Raw genomic sequence first — 22,332 nt, 5'->3', positions numbered from 1 at the left:
GTACTATTTCTAAATTGTTTCTAAATATGCTATTGCTACACTTCATGGCAAAAATTGCACTGGTCTGCTAGACTTGGTTGAACAAAAATAAACAATATTTTGTTGCTTAAGCTTATGTATTCAGTCATTATTCATTGGTATATTATAAATCCATGTGAAATAAATTACTTCTCACTGTTCTCAGGTCAAATATTTATATGCGATTAAAATGCGATTAATTTCGATTAATTAATTACAAAGCCTCTAACTAATTAGATTATTTTTTTTAATCGAGTCCCGGCCCTAATATATATATATAATATATATATATATATATATATATATTAGGGCCGGGACTCGATTAAAAAAAATAATCTAATTAATTAGACGCTTTGTAATTAATCGCATTAATCGCATTTTAATCGCATATAAATATTTGACCTAAGAACAGTGAGAAGTAATTTTTTTCACATGGATTTATAGTATACCAATGAATAATGACTGAATACATAAGCTTAAGCAACAAAATATTGTTTATTTTTGTTCAACCAAGTCTAGCAGACCAGTGCAATTTTTGCCATGAAGTGTAGCAATAGCATATTTAGAAACAATTTAGAAATAGTACATTTCGGAAATTCAGGAAGCTTATAGGTGCTGGAACCTTCTGTAAAGTGTTTTTTTAAGTAAAACACAATACTGTCAATTACATTCAGAACATTGGAAAACATCTCTCTGTTGCTTCAGAGGCCATAACATACTAAGTCCAACTCTCAATAACCTTGGCCAAAACAATAAAGAGTTCAACATAAAGTGCCAGTTGCAACAACAAAATAATACATAGTTCAACATAAAGTGTAAAGTCCATGCTAGCTGCTATATGTTTTGCGTTGAGGTGATACTTGAGGCTCGATGTGCTGCAGTGATATGCGAAGCGAACGCTAGTTGGTGCTCCAGTATAATCGGTCCGCCGAAACTCATCCAGTGAGAAACGTTCCGCGGTGCAAAAATAAGTTATAAAAAAAAATGTGGGAATTTTTTTTCTGTAATTAATTAATCTTAGTTAACGCGTTATTTTTTGTGTAATTAATTAATCTAAATTAACGCGTTAAAGTCCCGGCCCTAATATATATATATATATATATATATATATATATATTTAATTACGTTCACTTAATGTGATTTTTCAGGCTATTCAAAAAAAGGTTTTTTTGCAAAACTGCAATGGAAACAAGTTTGTTTTTTCGCATTCGTCTCCGATTAAAAATAATGGCTAGTGCTGTGGCTGCCATATATGTAAACCTAGCAACATATGTTGGCATGACTTACGTGAGAGGATAAAACTAAGTTTTAGTTGCATAACATTGATTATTGAAAACACTGTCATTTAGCAATAGTTTTTTATCTACATTTTGTCGCAAAGGTTTTGGGAAATGCAGCTAATGACTTGAAGGGATATGATGCCCAAAAATGGAAAAGTGCCCTCTACATAGGTTGTTTTGGATTTCACTGACTTTAATTGTATATAGACAAAACATTTGAAACACAGCAAAACTTTTGGGTGAACTATCTCTTTAAATGAAAGAAACGTTCAGCATTTTGTGATTAAACTCTACTAGACATTCAGCCTTACATGACGTCAACCATGACTTTCTACCTTATGGCTTCTCTTCTGTTCCATTGTCCTACAATTTCAAACTATGAAAACTGTGCAAATGACTTTGAAGTACAGTCTGGCTGAAAAAAAATAAAATAAATAAAATACCATTGAAACCTTCACACTACAAACAACCCGCCAATGTAGCTAGCTACAGATTTTTAGTTTGTTGTCCAGAACGTTTGGAGAGATTCTTTCGAACAGCATTTTTCAGTGGTCTGAAAAAGAGAACCAGCTGTTTCCATTGCTAATGTTTCCATATTTCCATTATCAAGTTATCAGGACACAGTGAACTGCTAAATGAACAGCAGAAATTGAGATTCTCACATCTCAGCTCAGGGTAAGGGCTAGCCAAGGCACTTTAGGAATGTATTATTTTTCTACACAGTTCCCTCTAGGGCTCCGTCTGCAAATGGAACTCCTCATCTTCAAGTTTTATCTCGTTTTCCTCCTCTTTGGTCTGTGGCGGTAGAGGCATGAATCCATTTTGTATATTGGGGCTCTCCACAAAGAGAGGTAAGTTGGTTAGACTAGTGTTGACCTCTTTCTCAAGCTCATCGTCCTCTTCCTCTTTCTTCTCCTCATCCATCGTGGGAGTATTACATGTGAAGGAATCTAAGGCTCTCCGACCATCATCTGGGATGTTCTTTCTCAACTCTTTGTGCTTGTTCCTCTTGGCTATTTTTGTGACTGAACCAAGGCGGTTGAAAATGTTCTCTTCAGAGTATTCCTGGCTTGGGTCGCTCCGTCGATGCTCATTCTGCTCAATTCGTAAACGTAAGTTGTTGAGCTTTGTGTCGATGCTCTCCTGGGAGGATGTCTTGAAATGAGTGGTGTCCAGGCTATTGAAGGCAGCTCGACATTCAGGGGACAGCATGTCTAGGGAATGGGCCCGCTGGTCGAAACCCAGCTGCCTGCGCTCCATACTGCGAATGGTGGCGGCCCTCTGCAGTTTGTCGTGAACTTCCACACTGAGTCGACGCCTGGTCTCACGGAACTCTGCTCGAACATTGGCCTTCCATTCTGCAGCGTGAGCTTTAATTTCACCCACCTTCAACAAGATGACATTGGTAAATAAACCTGTAACCCTTTAGTTATCCATGCAAATAACTGTTTGAACTTAAAATAAAAGTTAATATTGTATATGAGTATCCACAATAAAGGAGAGACAAAATACATTCCAAATACTTGTAATGTAGTCTTTGTGTTGATGTTGGTTTCACACACTTTCATGCGAAATAAAATTAACAATGAAGTAATCACTATATTTTTTTAACAGGTGAATGTACACATCTTAAAGATGCTTATATATATATATATATATATATATATATATATATATATATATATATATATATATATATATATATATATATATATATATATATATAAGCCATGTTTTTGCATTTTATTAGCACCACATGACTGATTTTCTGTACAAAAGCTTTTAGATATTTAAAGCAGTGAAACAGTATTGTTGTTTCAAAGAATTTTATTTAAAGGATTATTTCTTCTTCATTATAATATAGATTTATGCTCATAAAAAGAATCCAAATAAATTATAACACAGAATTTAAAAACTTGTTCATCATATAAGATAAGTTATTAAAGTTATTTTTTATGGAATGATATTCCGGACATTTTTCAAAAGGAATTGCAAATTGGACGGAATACCATTTTAGTTTAAGCAAACGCACTGTGCCTGCCAAATTTAAAATGGAAATGCAAAGTCCGTTTGCAATTGTGTTTCCTATATCTTACGAGCTATGAGCCTGTCATATTTAAACAGCAATATTAATTACCACATTTGCTTTTTCCGCGTTTCAACCGAAATTACCTGGAACAATTGTACCAGGAACCTTTTTTCCTCAAGAACTATTTTCCCCCACAGACCTGTTGCTTTCTGTGTTTCCACTGCTTTCTTAAGTACCGGGAAGATTAGGCAAATAGACTGGTGACGTAGGTCTGCATGCGTTTCTCAATACAAAGTACGCTGATTTCGGACTTGCATCCTCGGTAGTTCAGACTTTGTGCATTTGACTCGGGAGTGATGTCTGCGGACGCAGGTCCGGTAATTCGTACCTGCATAATTCGTCCGGTAATTCGTACAGCGTACTTGATAACATGTCAGCTCGCCTTGACTACTGCAATTTTTCCTCACTGTATATTTACAATAAAACGGAAAAGGATATGAAATACCACTGCCTCCTTTCATATTTCATTCAAACTTAATAATAGCAGAAGAAATGTAGTTAGTTCAGGGAAATGTGTATATTTACAGCCATTACAAATGAAACTAAATATTATATCAATTGCCTCTTTTTATCTTTTAGATCCGATGACAAAGTACTAATATTTCGCTTTAACGCGAAACAAAAAACTCATGAATAATGTGTATGTATGCTCCACCCAGTGACACCAAATATCTCAGAAACCGAAAATTTCAAAACACCGGCCACTTCACTTAGATTGGCAAAGACATAATTACTGATGATGCTGTTTGTCAAGGCCACAAACACATTTAACCTGTCCAAAACCAAATGGCTTCTGAGTAAAAGGAAATCTGTACCGTATGAACTGTCGTCAACTTGCTGCGCGAGTGTCAAAATGTCCTCCACAATTTCATCAATTACTTCGATTTTTCAAAACATTCCGCAAAATTGTCTATTAATAATTGGTTATTACCGTCGACTGTGAGTAACGTCACTTCCCAATGCAAACACGCCCAATAAAATGACCCCACCCCTGTCACTTGATTGACAGGTTTCCGTGTAGACATTGGAAATTCAAATGCAAAAGAAATTGCGATTCAATTTGAGTTTTGCCAGTTTACATGCACAGTGCAGAGAGAGTGAAAAGGCAAATGTGGTAATTAATATTGCTATTTAAATATGACAGGCTCATAGCTCATAGAAACACAATTGGAAACAGACTTTGCATTTCCATTTTAAATTTGGCAGACACTGTGTGTTCGCTTAAACAAAAGTGCAAATGGTAATGCGCGATTTGCAATTGCGTTTGGATTATGTCATATTTTATGCATCCACAAATTGAAAATGCAAATGCAAATACAATTTGCAATCCCTTTTGACTAATGTCCGCAATATCATTCCATAATTTTGTGTATGTATTTCATTTCTGTGTGTATTTCTGAGTAAATCGATTAGTGTCAAGTCACAACATTGATCATTACATCATATCTGGAAGTAGAAAATTTAGCAGGATTATTCAAGATAAATGGAGTGCTTACAAAAGTCTCACCTCCATTTTTGTCTTTTTAGAAAGCACCCTGAGCCAGTCTCCAATCATGCTTAGAACTGCAGCAAAGTAAGCCATTCCAACCAGGATCCAGAACCACACCAGCGGTTTGTACCATTCACGGTACTCTATTCTTCTATTGCCTCCTGGAAGAGATTGCAAGAGATGTATAAATGACACTTTCATTTCAGAGGTGGGAGCATTTTATTGTCTTTTAAATCTACAAGCACGCCTTTTAAAGGACATACAGTACATCAAAACCTCCTGCAAAAAAAAAAAAAAAGAACTGCAATCAAACAAGCTCAGTTTTTCTCGACAATTCATGGTGTCTGCAAGTAGAGAAGCTTTAAAAAGACCATACATTGCTTTTATATGGACTGTGTTTTATTCAATTACTAAACTGAAACAAAGTCTATAATGGAATGCAATCAACTGCGTAGCAAAATTTCTTCCCTCCAGCCATTTTGCATAACAAAGCAAACCAAAAGCCACTTAACCTGTTCCTTGACAGGGATCCACAAGAAACTACATGTCAAACGATCAAATCATGTATAGATGTTTATAAAACTTGTATTACAATTAATTATTATTAATAATAATATATATATATATATATATATATATATATATATATATATATATATATATATATATATGTGTGTGTGTGTGTGTGTGTGTGCGTGCGTGCGTGTGTGTGTGTGTGTGCGTGTGTGTGTGTTTGTGTGTGCTCTTGTTTTTGTGACATATCAAGACACATCTCTGTATAATGGCATGGGTATGGCACAGGTATTACAAGGAGAGGGTGACTTATGAGGACATAACCCATGTGTGTGTGTGTGTGTGTCCTTCTTCATTTTGCCCTCCTCATTTGCTAGTTTCCAAATGGCCTATGCAGAGTTTGTTTCACACTTGTCTCAGACCTGAACTTTTAATCTTAAAATATATATATATATATATTGTTTACAATTTCGTTTAATTATTACAAAGTAAAGGCATCAGTGAAAGTATGAGATGAAATATAAGACGTTAAAGGTGAACAAAATATAAAATAGGGCTTTGCATTCCATTCTAAGTATGTTACAAATTTATTTATATCACTGTCAATTCCATCACAGAATGCATTATTTGAGATGTGTTAGAAATAAAACTGGTATGAAATGGAAAGACTTTCAGAAATAAAAATGACAAAAAATTACTGTTTTCAATAGTCTATTGTAAGACACGGTTCATGGATAAATTAAACTAGTAAGCAGTGTTTTTTCCCCATTAATTTCAACTAAATTCTGTTCCATACCTGCAACATAATCACCGATCCCAACAGTCGTCAGTGTGATGACCACGAAATAGATCGCCTCCAGCCCGGACCATCCTTCAATATGCTTGAAGATGAAGGCTGGTATGGTGACGAAGAGGATGCAGCCAGCCAAGATGAAGAGCAATGTAGAGGCCACTCGAATCTTGGTCTGGCTTATTTGATTGTGTTTGCGCTGTGGGGCAGGTGGTGAAACAGACAAAAAGCAATATCAACATGAAATATGAAGCACATAATACAAGAGCCATTCTTCTTGGTCATGCAAACAGCATGACCTCATGACTACATGTTGCACAAGAAGACATTTCGTGACTTTGCTCTCTGATGGGCCTACTGATGATCTGAATGAGACTGATTAGTTCTAATGAGGTGTGATCTCAACCCGTACTGCAGATGCTTCTGCCTCAGCATGCTGGAGCCACAGTTCTGTGTTTATTTACTAGGCATGTAACTCTGCTGCGCAGGGTCTTACTAAACAGCTACAAACAACTGCTGCGATATTCCTGACTAATACTGGATAACAATGCTGCAGTTAGTTATTCTCCCTGGAAAATGTGCGCTCTGGCCCAGAATGTCGATCTTTGTTTTGGTTTGTGAAACCTGCTAGTAGCAGTTTGTGTTCTGCTAGAAGTAGTAATTCACCTGTGTCAGTCAATGCAGTCTTGAGCCGGAAAGAGAATTGATTAGTTCATCTTTCGGGTCGAGTTTGAGTTGTTCCTTAAACACGTGACAGCCCCATACGCTAAACCAATGCAGTCTGAGCCGGAAAGAGAATTGATTCGTTCATTTTTCAGGTCTTCAGGTTGTTCGTTCTTTTGTCCCGTGTCGTGATAGCATTGGCAAATTAGTTAATTTACAACCTTCCATTCAAATGGGTGCCTAGTACTTATTATAATTTTTTTTATTATAATTATTATTTACTCTTACAGTTACTTGATACATTTCAAATTGTTGATTTTAATTTATGTCATGATGGTAATTTTCCATAACACTGAATGTGGTAATAAAGAGTTGGTTATGCTTAAAATTTTGTCCATATAATGGCGAAATCACTTTTATTTTTTTAATTTTATTTTTTTACAGTGGATTCTAATCTTCAAAAATGACCTTGTTGTATGATTTATGTCTTTTGAGTTCACCCTTCAGATTAGATTATAGAATTGTAGTGTTACTTGTTTAGGATTCAAAATATTGTTTGCTTTTAATGTATGTCATTATGTCCTTTTTGAGCAATCTTCTTGTACATATATTATACCAAAATGTCAAGTTTGCCTAGGAAAAGCAATTATACCAGCAAACTCAAAATTGGAAATGACTTGAAAAAAACATTCGTTCATTTTGCTGAACGAGACTTAAAAGTCTGAGTCGGTAAAATGATCCAAACTTCCCATCACTAGCTGCGTCTCGGGTCGATGACGTCACTTCCAGGGAGGCATGTTGTAAACGCCCCTGTTTCTTGACTCCACCCCCACGTCAAAACAGTGCCACAAAGCGAGACACCCAGAAAAGTTAAGCGCAAAGGGAAACTGGTATTGCAAGCTCAAATTACACTGACATGTAAAATAAGAGCAGCATTGCAAATAATTTAGTAGATATGGCCATGGAAAATATGTATTGCAAAATCATTTATGTTACTTTTCATTTATGTTTTGCAATTCTTTATTTTTGTTTGACACACTACATTTTTTTCTCCCAGTTCTTTATTTTCTTTTGAAATTCTTTATTTTTGTTTGCAAAAATATTTCTTTTCCTCAATACTTTAATTTTCGTTTGCAAAACTTTATTTTCTTTTGCAAAACATTTTTTTTTTTTTGTTTATATATATATGGCATTATTTTGACTCCATAGAAAATACAGCGTATTTCATTTCATTCATTGTCAAGTCCACTTGTTCCTGTTTGTGTCGTCAATCTGGCAACCTGCATGTGCATCAAGTCTGAGGAGGAGGGGCCTGGTGAAAAAAAAAAAAAAAAACTCTCCGATATTTTGAATTTGGACTGCAATACCTAGTTCAACCACTCTGTGTCAATCCTACATGCAGCACCTTTACAAAAAATATAATTAAAAAAAGTGTTATGTAAATTAAGAATGTGGACTCAACAGAAGAACACTAAAAAACTAAACAGAAAGTTTGTTTCAGAGAAAAACACTAGCTACCAGACTTTCAAGTCATTCTGAACATAAAAACTTCAACCAGAAATATGAGCCTTGTTGCTAGGAGATGTATGAAAAATGAAAAAATACAGTATGTGCTCTAAAATCGGCTCAAAATATCAAACATGTTTGATATCCTCTAACTGTATGGAAAAAGAGTCTGAAGCTAAAAATATTGGAGTCTGTGCTCATCGTACACTATGTGATTTGTGTAAGTCTGTCTACTCCGACTGCACAGACTGGTTCTGACTTTCTGCAACTAGCATAACATGTCCAGCAAAAATCATGTACAGCATTTACAATGATACCTTACCATAAAGATATGGAATAGATTGTGCATCTATCCCTCACAGCCTTGTTTTCAATAACCCTAGTTTTGTGGTCCACAGTTCACTTACCCTGAACATTTTCTCCACTTTAGCAATGCTCTTCACAAAAATAGTCCCTAGTTGATCACCAACACCAGCCAGAAGAAAGCCAAAGAGTGGGATGCCAAATATTGCATAAAGGATGCAGAAAATCTTCCCACCCTCTGTTCTTGGAACAATGTTGCCATAACCTTAAAACGATAAGAGAGTAATGGTGTAAATTAAGATGCAGCTGAAAAGCAAATGAACAACTGTATATTCCATGTGACACATGAAGGATGTGATGCAATGAAAACCGGCCATAACAATGGTAATGGGATGATTACATGGATATTTAGTTTGAGGCCTATTCAAACTACACAAAATCAAACATAACCAAACGTCATAAACGTCTCCTAATTTTGCTATGTATAAATCCAGACTCCAATCAGTCTGTTAATTTCAATGAATTCCAGTCAGATGTACTCTGCAGGTTAAAAGTGCTTCATAGGAAATGACCTATACTGTGGTCCCCGTGGATCAAAATATGTCTACTGAGAGCGTGTTGGAAGGTTTGGCAACTGAAGTGTAAAAACTAATCTTGTTTATGACTTTGTCCATTGACCGCTGGATGGCTGAGCCAATGACACTGAGAGTCCTGTCAGCATTTCGATACTAACCTGTATTGCACAACTGCTTCTTTAAGTAATCAGTCACAGGCCCTGGCAGGTAACACAGCAGGCAGCTTATGGACTTCAAATGCATTACATCAAACCTTCAATGTAATGTGCCACATAACTGCAAGTAGTGGATTGATGACCCGTATTTCTGCCGCAGCATGTAACAAAGGCTTTTTACCTCACAATTCTGATGGTTTTTGTTTGTTTGTTTGTTTTTTGCAAATTTGAGAAAAACAATTCTGAATTGTGAGATATAAAAACTTGCAATTTGAGTCTTTTTGTGAGTTTATAACTGTATTACTATAACTGTGAGATAGAAACTCCAACTGGATGGACAGCTGAAGCAGTCACAGTTTCACACATGACATTTAAATGTGACTGATTGGTGGTTATGGGGTCAGCTATGGGTTTGGCTTGAGCTATACATGTTAATGTGGTGTCCTTATGGTAGCAGTTTGAAATGTATGAATAATATCCAGGGATGCTTAGGTTCTACCTATTGTTGTTATCACCGTTCCAGCGAAGAAAAAGGAGCTCCCTAAGTCCCAGTGACTGGAGTTGTATGATGTGTCTCCAATAGGACTGACACCAGCGTTCCCTGCATCTACAGAGTGCTGGGAAGAGATAAGACTGGAGTTTAGGTCATTGTATGAGATCATTTAATGTGGTAATGAAAATCCAAATTGGTATCAGGAAAAAATGGACTGAAACACCAAGTCATACTAACAGACGATGCAATTTTAAGAAATTACGTTTTTACTTCAAAAGGGCAAAACAATTTAACCGAATTTTTTGTGCAGTTTCAAAACCACTATGTATCACATCTCAAAAATAATAAAACCATTAATATATATGCAGACACAGCAAAATGTAAAAATAATAATGATAAATGCATTCAAATAATAATATAGCAACCCAGACTCATTGGAAGAACTTGCCTGTGGCAACATTTCTACAAAATGATATTACATTGCCTCTTGCATATTTTGTGATGCTTTCCAAGTGAAATGTCCAGTCAGTGACGCTAAAAGTGTGTTCAGTTTTTCATCTCAAACAGATGAATCTGGCACCATTTTATTATGTTGTACGTAATGCGGAAGCAGTTGAATATTTTTATGAAAGCTTGTTTCACTGAGTTTGAGTTCTCCACATCGAAAGTACAATGATGTACCAGGTGTTTACCATGCCAGAATAGCCATACATATGGAGCTGGTACCAAATATATCAGTTCACTTATTAAATAAATTAATTAATTAAAATTAAATTAAATGTATGCATTTAGCAGACACTTTTATCCAAAGCTACTAACAGTGCATTCAGGATATCAATTTGAACCTATCATGTGTTCCCAGGGAATCGAACAACCAACCTTGCGTCTGATAGCGCAATGCTCTACCAGTTGAGCTACAGGAACACTATATTTTGAGGTCACAACATCATGTTGTTTTAAGTCTGTTTTTGGTGTGTGTATGTGTGTGAACTTGTTTTTACTACTTTGTGAGGTCCAAGGGTTAGTCGGACCCCATAAAGACATACTATTTTAAATAAGACTAAAAAATGACTAAATATACCATTCCCCTACACTAACCCTAAACCTACCCATCACAGAAACCTAACCCTAAGCCTATACCCATCACATATATATAAGAATAAATAGAGCCTTCATTGATGAGCCAATGTATCAAGCAGTACATAAAACATAAAGCCATATATTTCGAATTTTGATTCACCATGCCTCACACATTCTAGTCATTCCGAAGAGAACAAAAAAATAAATAGATCCTCTTTTGCTAAGCGAACTGTAGTTTTCGACACACTGCTGAAGTGATGATTCAAATGAGCTGTCTTAATTTAATGAGCGTTTGATGATCATATGTATCATTAATAGAGAGGAACAGAGAGGGCGGATCAGAAACAGGTCACTTAGCCCAACAGGAATCCGGGAGAGCAGATGGAAGTACTACACCGGGATCAACAGGAAGCGGCTCAGGTGTGAGAAACGAGCGTGTGGGCAGCTGAAGGGCAGGTACACAAGGGCAGATTCAGATTGTGTCGGTCTAGACTTTAGACTGGATGCGTAAAATAAAGTTTGAGCCAAGTGTAGCCATTAAGGCAGCAACTCATGCAAGAGAAAGGAATGAAAGTATATTCAATTTGCAATAAAACAATTCTGATCCAGAACAAAATAAGTTATGGAATATATGCAAAATTTATTATAGGATATTATAATGCAATCTTTGAATTTCAGATTGAAATGAAACTGGAATAAACACATTTAAATTATCTGTATCTGACCAATCAATCAGCTTTAGATTCTTTCTCGGTCCAAGAATGGAAACTCGTGTCCCCTCAATTCTCTCCTATAATGTGATGTTCTCGACCGTTTAGTGCAAACAGGTTTTACCTCAACAGAGACTGCTAGAAAGCACACATTCCCATTCCGTCTGTCTGTGCTACACCAACTCATCTTCAGTTTCATTTCTGAACCGATCTGAATAGCACTTTATTCCATCTGCTTGCCAGAGTGACTTGCATACAATATGCAACAGGGAGACGTTGTACCCCTTTTAAGGTGATGAGAAGATGATTTAGAAGAAACATAAATGCGTCTTTAAAGCAGACAGCAGGTGCTCAGATGACAGCGTCTGGAAGCTTTCAATATCATCATGAGAAATGTCGCTGTGACAAAGGTAAACCATAAAGAAGCTGTAAATACTGAGTGTCATGAGGAATGTATTTTTCCTAGGTGTAAGATTCTGTCCCAAATCAATGTTGCCTCTAAGTTGTGCGAGAGCGCTGCCACACAGAATAAATAATATGCCACGCACAGGACACACACAAAAATTAGTTGGGAAAGCCTTCTTTTTTTTTATTCTAGTAAATGTTAAATAATTGTAATGCTCAGACAAACCGCTACAGAGTTAGAACCAGTGAGTGCAGTTTAGAGGTTTCATAGAAAGAGAATGGTGTTCGCCAAATGAGTCGCTGCAGAAATCGAATACTTTAATGGTTGCAGGCATATAGCTCAACAGCTCAACACAAGAGCCAACGCAAATGCATTGCCATGTGAAATAAAATGTCATGTTTTAAAGAAGAGTGGCTTGATTAAGTGGTCGAAATAACGGAAGATGGGTACAGTAACAGAACAACACCCAGAGACATTTACAGTCACACAGGTGTAGATGTGTGCAGGTGTAGTACATCGTGATGTTAAGGTGTATAGGAATTAATATGCTCACTTTTTATTTTTTTTTTATTTAGCTTACGCATCTTCAATTTGTTTTCTATTCTATTTGATCAGTTTAAACACTTCCGTTTGTTTTTATAATATACTATATTATAACCCTAATAAATAATTGAAAAAAAAAATGAATATCATATAATAATATATAATATTATATACTATACTATATCATATTATTATAAAGAATTGAACTGTTCTGCGAAAGAATATATATTAAAAAAGGGTATTTAATAGAATATTTTGGTTAAAAAAAGAATAACAGATAGCCTAAAATTGCATTATTTAGTTAAATCTTGGGTCAGATAAAATATAAATAGCACAGTTTAAATGTAAGTCTATACACTTTTGTGTGTGTGTGCTAGAACAGGTCTGCTTTTAATTAAAATTAAAATAAAAAATTACAAAATAAATGTATTAAATCATTCCAAATGCATTTATTTATTATATATCACTTTATTTATTTTTTTATTTTTTATTATTTTTTTTTCTTTGGCCAGTGTTAGAGATGCAGTAAGCAGGATAAATAACAGTATAATGGCACATGTAATAAAAAAAAATCAATTTATTTCCTGGCAAGTAGGGTGATGTAAATGGAGTTGAAGTATCTGAACAAATGCCAAAGCAATTCCTCGAGTTGAAGACTACACTAAATGCGTGAACATTTCCTGGCAATTTTAGCTGAAAATAACTCTAGATAGACAATGTGCAGGCATTATTACACATGCTCTCTCTGGTCTGCCGCTCAAAGAAGTTCTTTGGCGTTTCTTCTAATTCTTCAGCTCCAGTTACATCACTGCCAGACTGCAAGCTCACAGCCGGAGCAGAGCGAAAGCAACAGCTTACATGCAGCTAATCCACTCACCACCAGCCTGAATCATCGATTCTTTGAGCATTTATAATCAGCAAAACCACAAGTTATGTCTCCTGCTGCAGATCTGTTTTACATTTTCTTTGTTCTGCAAACTCCCAGCTCAGACGTCATTTTACAGCAGAAGCTGACAGGAAGCAGCTGTCATCTCCACCTCTCTCAGTCTCTACTTGAGTCAGTGAGGCTGAGCTATTTTGAAATGGTGCTTTGTTACAAAGCTCTCAAACGCTGCTGGTTCTAGATTAAATTAGGGTTTCAGGTTCTTGATTCAATTATTGTTTTTAACCTCTCTGCCTCAGTCATTCCAGGAAGGGTTGCGATATGCAAGCTTCACGTTTTCCCCTGCCCATACTCCTGATGAATCCCCATTAGCGCAAAAGAATCAAGATTACCCAACAGATGCTTTAAAGACTTGATTCTTCTTATTTAGCTGGATGATTATCACGGCTCATCTATCAAAGAAGTTTCTGGTCCTTTAACTTTACAGTGAAGGTCATCTTGAAAGAAATGCTTTTAGCAGTTTAAGCATCAAAATCACAGTAACGCAACAAAAGAACTCAACACAATTAGGTTAAGAATGTGTGCTTAAATAAATGGTCTTCCACTGTTGGTGTTGTGACCCGATGAGTAATAATCATTTCAATAATGAAACCTGCAGAATAGTTAGACATTGACAGAGCATTGCAGCTGCTTGAGCCATATGAACGATTTGCCAGAAGCTGAGTCATTGTCTAATGGATTCCAGTAAACCAGATAATGTGATTGTGATTTTTTCGTGTAACCCTAATGCCGACTTGCTAAGATATGAGTATTTACTGTAAATTTACCAAGTAGACTACAAGAATAATATTCCATTTTATGTAAATTTTGCAACATACAGTAGGCTTGTTGTAAAATGTGCCTCTAATGTGACAAAATGTGGAGTTTTTTCTTAAAGGGGGGGTGAAATGCTCGTTTTCACTCAATATCCTGTTAATCTTGAGTACCTATAGAGTAGTACTGCATCCTTCATAACTCCAAAAAGTATTTAGTTTTATTATAGTCATAAGAGAAAGATAGTCTGTACCGATTTTTCCGGGAAAAACACGACCGACTGGAGGCGAGACGTGTGGGCGGAGCTAAAGAATCACGAGCGCCAGTAGGCTTTTGCGTTGAGAGCGTTTGGAAGCTGTGACATTACCTTGAGGAAACAACCATCATCCCAAACAAACCATGGCTAACAGTCAGATTCAGCGTATATTTATGATAAGAATCAGATCCCGAGGCTGAAACTGAACGAGAGCAGCAGCAGCAACGACTCGCTCCGAGCGGGGCTCGAACCCGGGTCTCCGATGGGAGGCGGACGCACTAACAAGGAGGCAGAGATATTTGAAGCAGTTTTACTCACCGCCTGCGGTTCCAACATATGATCGTGACCCTTTTTTTGTTGGGATTGCATTATCCTTAAGAAATAAACGATACGCAAATCCGTCGTCAAACTGGGCCTTGTTTGTAAAAAAAGCATCTTCGAAATGCAGGGAACAAACAAAAACACTTGCACAACTCCGTTGATGCTCTGTAAAAATAAACTCCATCCACTGGTCCCTTAATGCTGTTTTTTTCTTTGGTAATCTGTGCAGGGTTGTCTTGCCCTGGCAACCAAAAACACACTTCTTTTGTGACATTTCGCGACGCTCTCGCTCTGATCAGTGAATGCCTGTGCTCTCAGTGCTGTGCTATACGGGAGCGCGCGCTCTTGCGGGAGAAGTGCCTCAGGACCCATATAAGGAAATTCCGCTCCATCTAACGTCACACAGAGCCATACTCGAAAAAAACTTTCCGAAACTTGTGACAAACCGGAAGGAGTATTTTTGGAACAGAAATACTCCTTCAAACGTACAACTTAATTTTTGAAACTTTGTCCATGTTTAGAATGGGAATCCAACTCTTTAACAGTTTAAAAAACTCAGTATGCATGAAATAGCATTTCACCCTCCCTTTAAAATCAAAAAATGTGCCCATACATACATTTCACTGTCATTTCCAACTGAAATTAACATTAGTGGCAGCTTTCATACAAATTATGATTACAGGGGCGGATTATTGATTTTAATTTACATAATACTATGTTATGAACTCAACACTTCACCATGCATTATTTCTTATACATTTTGACATTTGCTTTACATCATTAGCTCCATATGTATGGCTTAGTAACTCGCTAGCCCACCCAGTTCATAAAGTCCCATAAAACATGATTTGTGATAAAAGAGCTAAATGACTTGTAGAAGGAAAGCTAAAATGGCATGGTTGCTTTTTTTTAACAGAACACTATCGGTTTTGGTGTAGGATTAGGTTTAGTGTAGGTGACAGGTTATTTTTAAATGCGAGAAAGCGTAAACATGTTAACGTCACTCACTGGTCACTTTTCTGAACTGCCGTGATACGTACAACAACCAATACCACTAAATGGACAATTCACAGCACAGCTATTTTAACAATATACTTTATTACTGATTGAATTCTAAGTATATAAACAATTTTTCTCTCACCTCATCTGTCATTTTTTTCATAGTTTTGAGATGTATATAAGATACATGCTATACTTTAGAATTAGCCTTGAAGAACATGTGCTTTAGAATAGCTTTTGCTTTGTGATCGTGCCTATAATGTCTTACAATGCTGCCTATGTATGCAGTTTTCTTGCTACTGGAACAGAACAGAGTCGATTTCCAAAAAGGTCTCTGGACTTGGGCACCACTTTCCCTGTTTTATGAGAAGCTGTGAGCACTGGACCCTGAAAACCCCAGAAGTAGTAAAAAAGAGGGTGACGCAGTGCAATACAAATTAACTGCTTCTGTCAAGCTTGAGCAGAACCTGACCCTTGTAAACTATGCTATAAACAGATTACACGGACAAGAATATATACACCTTTCTTTTAATAAAAACTGATATAAACATGGGTCCATGGGGAGTGTAAGAGAAAGTGAGCTTTAAATGTATACAAATAAATCAGAAATGTACAGAGTAGGGCTGGGTACCGAACTTCGATGCCTTTATGGTATCGAACGAAAAATTTCGATACTATGAGTATCGAAAAATTATTTATCTTTCGGTGCCAAAGTTCGGTTCCAAAAGGCAAGCGGCCCAAATTTATTTATTTTTTATTTATTTTTTTTGCCAAGCGGCTGTGTCTGTGTGAGCTTGTAGCATATGTGCATGTAAGGACCTAAATTTGAGTGATTGGCTGTCCACCACCACGTGACGTGACGGGGAGAATTTCTGAAGATACTCGCAGTCACACAACACAACTGTAGTTGTTTTTTCTCAAAACGTTTCCGTTTTACAATGCCAAAGAGGTCTAAAGTGTGGCTATACTTTATAAAAGTGGATGCCGAGTCAGCAAAGTGCAACATATGCAATAAGAGTATTGCAACCAAAGCCAGTGTTAATGAAGCATTTGTTTGGATGAGTGTTTTGCCCTCCCTCCCTGTTTAGTTTGGTCTACTCCATTGTGTATCTTGAAACACACCCCCTTTCACGTCGTCTAAAAAAACTGAAAGAGAGAGACAGCAAATTTCTCCGAGCAGCAGGCCACTGTATATGTTCACTTAAAACATAACCGACTGTGTTTACGAGAATACTTGCAGAGACAATTATTTTGATATAATTGTGTGTGTATGTGTTCATCCAGAAGTTATGATACGCGAAAGATGAATTCATTCTCTGTACGCGCATTGTCTGAAATGCTTCTCGCAGCGCGTGCTTTCAATGAGTGAGCGAAAGCTCCGAACGCGCGTAAATTGTTTAAAACGCTTGCATCAGCAATATTTAGAAACCAGTGCGAGCAGCATTTCAGAAACGTCGCAAATGTTGTGTGACTTGAACTGTAAAGCACATAAAGCTGTCGTTTGAGTTTATAAACTTCTATTTCATGCATGATTTGTATGGATCTGATAACTGAATGCAAAGTGTTAGTTCTAGAAGAATGTTTGTGTCTTGATGAGCATGTATTGCTCACTAGGAGTCGCTAAATGAACAGCTGCTGTACTTTTTTCTTCTTTTTTTTTCAACGGTGGATCAGTTGCCCTATTGGTTAAAATCCCCAAACTGTTTACTTAAATATTAAATTAATAAATGACATCAAAACAAGGGCGATTGTGTTATGATGTGGTGGGCTGCTGTGAGCCAGGAAGTCTTTTGAAAGCGCACCCCTATCCAAAAAGCACAACCAGTTGTATTAATAATGTTATCCTGAGCGTGAAGTGTTACCAAAATTTGTTTTAATTAAGGTGAGAAATAAAAGTTTTGTGTTTAATGTATTTGTGTTGATGTTGAAATGGATTTTAAAACATATGGTATCGAAAAAGGTATCGTTAGGAACCGGTATCGAAACTGAGGTATCGAAATTGGCACCGGATCGAAAGATTTTGAACAATACCCAGCCCTAGTACAGAGGAACTTGAGCGCTAAATTTCAAGATCTTGAATTTGCACGACTTTCTACTAATTTGGTATGAATTTCTCTAAAATTCACTAAAAGTTAAAACTTTTATAAAAAATTTAATAAATTAAGCTCCACCCCAATCCCATCCCTAAACCTAAGGTGGTCGTACAAATGTAGGAAAAAGTTTGTACGAATAAAATAGTTATGAATTGACATGAGAGTGGGACGTAACATCAATTTCACCAATAAAACAATAAATATTATAAGTATGTTAATAAATATCTTGTCAGAATACATGGATAATTGTATTTCTTAAAGGTCATCGATGGATTATAATGCTCTTTGCAACCAACAGGGTGCAATTACTAAATCCAACCAGCAGGGGCAAATGGATTTATGCTAATCGGCAAAACTTTAAACTATTGATGCGAGATGGGATAACTAAATCATAAGTCTAAAGTAAATTAGCTTCACAGGAATGAAAAGTCATTTATTCACAGCGCTAGACATCACATAACAGAGCTGACAAAAATGTATTAGTCAGATTTCAGAGATTGAACGGTTGCTAGGTTTGCAGAGTTTCCTCATAAATCTCTTCCATTTTATTGCTGAGAACATTTCTGAAAAGTAATGCTGAAGTAGTAGTGGTAAATGGGAGCTATTAAAGACCAGAATGGACTTTGCACATCGCTTCAACACTGCAAAACAGATTGATTACTGCCATCATGGCCACTATCCATCAAATACTTCAATAAGTCATACGTCTACTATGACAGTCTGCTCTGATATCTTTACATTTATTTTCGTTGTTTGCTCCATTTAGAAGTGTCCGACCACCGTGCCCTGGTCTATTGCATGAGTGAAGTTCACATGTCAGACAGATCGATGAAGCCATAGTGTTGTTCCACTAGATTTGAGATCCCACTAGGGACACTGCCTGAGCTTTACTAAAGATGAGCAGCTGTTTTACCTTGATGAGCTCTTCCAGCTCGTCGGGGGTCACACACTTATGTTTCTCCAGGAAGGCTGCTTTCTTCAAAGTGATGGTGTCTTTTTGGTTGCTCTCGAAGGGTTGCTCCAGGGCTTTGAACACCAGACCACCAGCGACCAGGTACGTTACCACCACCACAAACACAGCTAGGACAGTCTTCCACTTCATGACGGTGAGGAGGGCTGAGCCGTCCGCCACTGCTTCCAAGCTGGCCACCATGCTAGCAGGCCGCGAGACAGAAAGGCGAGGTAAAGGGCAGCCCATGGGGTTCTGCATGGTGGCCACGCTGGCCTGCACCAAACTGGACTGCAACATCCCTGGCTGGACCTTCTTGGGTGGCACCAGGTTTGTCTGCACTGGCACTGTTAAAAAAAAAAAAAAGACAGTAAAAAAATTGTCCTGGTAAATGATAATTTACAACAATAGTTCTCAACTGGTTTTGCTTCTGGACCCAGATTTTACATGAAACATCAAGTCCAACTTTCTAGCAACTGACAGATGGATTTGCGACAATGCCATAAAATTTGGACCCGAAGCCCTGATGTCAAAAATATCAGCATTTTCTCCTCTGAGGAACCTATGAGATTTGCTACTCTAAATAGACTGTTATATGATGATTTGTATTTTATTTTTCCCTGCTGTCCACTATCCTGTCAGAACAGACCAGCGATGTGTTTTTATGTTGCAGACCACTGATTTATGTTGTCGTTTATCCACTGCAAGAAGCTTATTCAAACCCCAAAAACTAGAATGAAAGATAATTTGCTTTTTGAGTTTGGTGTTTACGCCTGTGTTCATTTGACTTTCTTTTTAAACATGACGATTTTAAATTAATATAAATGCTCCAGGTGGAAAAGGGTGGAGTTTCACATGTTATGGTCCCAGAACCTCTTATCATTGCTGCACATACACACGCATCTGCACACACACACACTGGCTTTCTGAAAACCCATTACAGCAGAAAGCAGCAGTAGCAGGGTGGAGCAGCTGCACTGTTTCAGACCGCCTATAGCTACATTCACAAACACATAATTATGCATATTCTACAAAACAATAATAATAATAATTACTATTATTATTATCGTGTGGAGGTTGTACTCTAAATAAATCAATATGACCCTACAATCAATAAACCAAAGATTGCATTTATCACAGAAAGCACATATAAGATTGAGCCTCAAATGATTTGCCCTCAACTTTCTAGTACTCAGACAATCCCCTAGCCTGCAATATGATGTAGTATTGCACAGCTGTTTATGTGGGCACTGTCCCTGCAGCATGACCGCAATAATTCACTGTGACAGTTCGATCGGTTGTTTACAAGCTATATTGACCCTACCTTCAGATTTTTTTTTTCCTTCAGTGAAATTTCATAGCAAATGATTAAGTAGACATTAAGAATTGTAATATGCTTTTTTTTTGTTTTGTTTTGTTTTTGAATTAAGATTAAATATTGATCGACAACATAGTGACTTAAATTGTAGTCGCATTATATGAAGGAACTATTGCGTTCAATATGTTAAAATAATATTTTTCAAAATAGCTGTTCCCAAACGTATAGCCTACAAATAATTCACAGTTTCCTGGTACAAAAAAAAAGTAAATTATCACCTCGCGTGACATAAATGCGACGTGGTAAATATAAGCTCCAGCGTCGTGAATATGTCTGATTTGTCGGTAGATATTAAGATTATGTAATGCGCGTCTCCCACGTTTCATTACGCATCTCTCGTGTCTCTGCATAGTACTCTCAGACTCGTAGACGCGTAATGATGCTCCCGCTGAAGATTTCTGGAAAATGTAGCCTATAAGTGCTTATTTAGACGTCTCTATGACTTGTTCCTCTCGCACCCTGCTAAACTATTGCAGCAAGCATCAACAATAGGTCTCTCGGTCATGTCGTGATTGTGAGGAAAACCTCTGAAGCATCTAGGGGTGTGCGTGAAACGCGTGGTTGTGAATCTTAATGAAGGTGTCAACTGAAAAAAAAAAAAAAACTGAGACGGACAGAATGAGATCCATTATTAGAATTAAGTGAGATGTTAAATCGTTGGTATTGCACCACTAAGTGTTCACAGTCAACTACCTCTCCCATCAACATATTGCGCATCTTGGTTAAAGTGCTTTTGATTGGATTAGTTGGGTTCTTAAATCACTCTACTTGACAACTGGCTACCAGAGCGCATGCATGCTTCTTTATGCTCTTTATAACTTTTGTTAAAGACGTAGCATGAACAACAACGTATTTATGCCAATGGAAATGCATTTTGGATCGAAATGTACCTACCTGGTGGAGGGTTCCAGTTCCCTGGTTTCCTTGGGTTTTCCGTTGGAAATTTCATTTTGGATTGCAGGTTAATTCATGAAGTGGTCGAAACGCGTAATCGGGAGACACGGCGTGACCGTTGAATCATGCAGCGAATTTCCTTGATGATATTGTTTTTAAACGAGACAGGGAGGTAAATGGGCGCAAGCATGAGATCATCTTCATCTTCAGGCCTGTAGAGGGATAGATGTGCTGCTAGACTGGCGTGGAGTCTGCCTGTCTCTTCGTGGCACTTAAGAGTTCCAGATCACTCCGCCTTTTGCCAGCTGCACCCTTTGTGTGTGAAGTAAACAGTGAAGGTGCAGCAGAAGTCCACTTGCTGTTGGGGGCATCGTCTGAGCGCTTCGCGAACGGACTATCTAGAAGGCATTTCGCAGAAACCGCAGTATGTGGCAAACCAGTTTAACATTTACCCCACAACACCGACTTCTTTCTTTCTTTCTTTCTATATTTGTTTCTTATCAGTGCATATTTTTAACATTTAATGAATAACTTTTTATTTTTATTTTTTATTTTTTATTTTTTATTTTTTATTGAAGGCTATACTACTCTGCGTGATCCACGTGATTGGACTGTTTCAATGAGACATAGACTTCATCCAGCACCAACTACAGAACATGGTACTTACAATGGAAAGGTCTTACAATTTTAACAGACTGCATGAAGTGACAAAATGTATATCCTGAAGAAAAATTTGAATAATTAAGAAATAAAATAAATAAAGGTATCTCCATACTGTAAAATAAAAATACAGCCAACACTCCCTCACTATTTGCTCTTCATCACTGCTAAAATTCTAAAATTACCTCTTATCCACATTATTTTTTACGTAAAAGGGGGTGTGGTCAATTGTAACTTGCCATCCGCTTCCAGTCATTTTAGCAGTACAAAAATAGTCCATATGCTGCTTACAATTGCAAGCTGGTATTTGTTATTATATTATTCAAATGTATTATTGTAATCACAGATATTTTGTTTTTGTCATTGTTTTACCTGTAGCAGCTAATTGGAAATCTCACACATTTTCATAAAATAGCTTACTTCCACGTTACAAAAAAAGGTGGATAGGCCTTCCTTGACCAGTGACAATTTAA

At 37.0% G+C, this 22,332-nt stretch overlaps 1 protein-coding gene across 1 annotated transcript; it reads right to left on the bottom strand.

Annotated features, from left to right (window-relative positions):
• Positions 1–1,153: 1,153 nt before the first annotated feature.
• LOC113063015 (potassium channel subfamily K member 10-like) lies at positions 1,154–21,711 on the bottom strand. Its single transcript, XM_026233147.1, has 7 exons — positions 21,200–21,711; positions 18,892–19,274; positions 9,881–9,998; positions 8,756–8,916; positions 6,186–6,378; positions 4,895–5,037; positions 1,154–2,684 (listed from the first exon to the last, which is right to left on the bottom strand). The coding sequence occupies exons 1-7, from the start codon at positions 21,252–21,254 to the stop codon at positions 2,028–2,030; spliced, it is 1,710 nt and encodes a 569-aa protein (XP_026088932.1). The 5' UTR covers positions 21,255–21,711; the 3' UTR covers positions 1,154–2,027.
• Positions 21,712–22,332: the final 621 nt, after the last annotated feature.

Source organism: Carassius auratus, chromosome 45, assembly GCF_003368295.1.
Source record: "Carassius auratus strain Wakin chromosome 45, ASM336829v1, whole genome shotgun sequence".
NCBI classification, from domain to species: domain Eukaryota; kingdom Metazoa; phylum Chordata; class Actinopteri; order Cypriniformes; family Cyprinidae; genus Carassius; species Carassius auratus.
The sequence above is the reverse complement of the archived record's forward strand: the minus strand, read 5'-3'. Positions and strand labels throughout refer to the sequence as shown.

Coding starts and splice junctions, on each gene's coding strand:
- LOC113063015 (XM_026233147.1), bottom strand. CDS start 21,254: ATGAAATTTCCAACGGAAAACCCAAGGAAACCAGGGAACTGGAACCCT. Junction 8,917..9,880: donor AACGGTGATAACAACAATAG/GTAGAACCTAAG, acceptor TATCGTTTTAAG/GTTATGGCAACATTGTTCCA. Junction 5,038..6,185: donor GATCGGTGATTATGTTGCAG/GTATGGAACAGA, acceptor AATCTCTTCCAG/GAGGCAATAGAAGAATAGAG.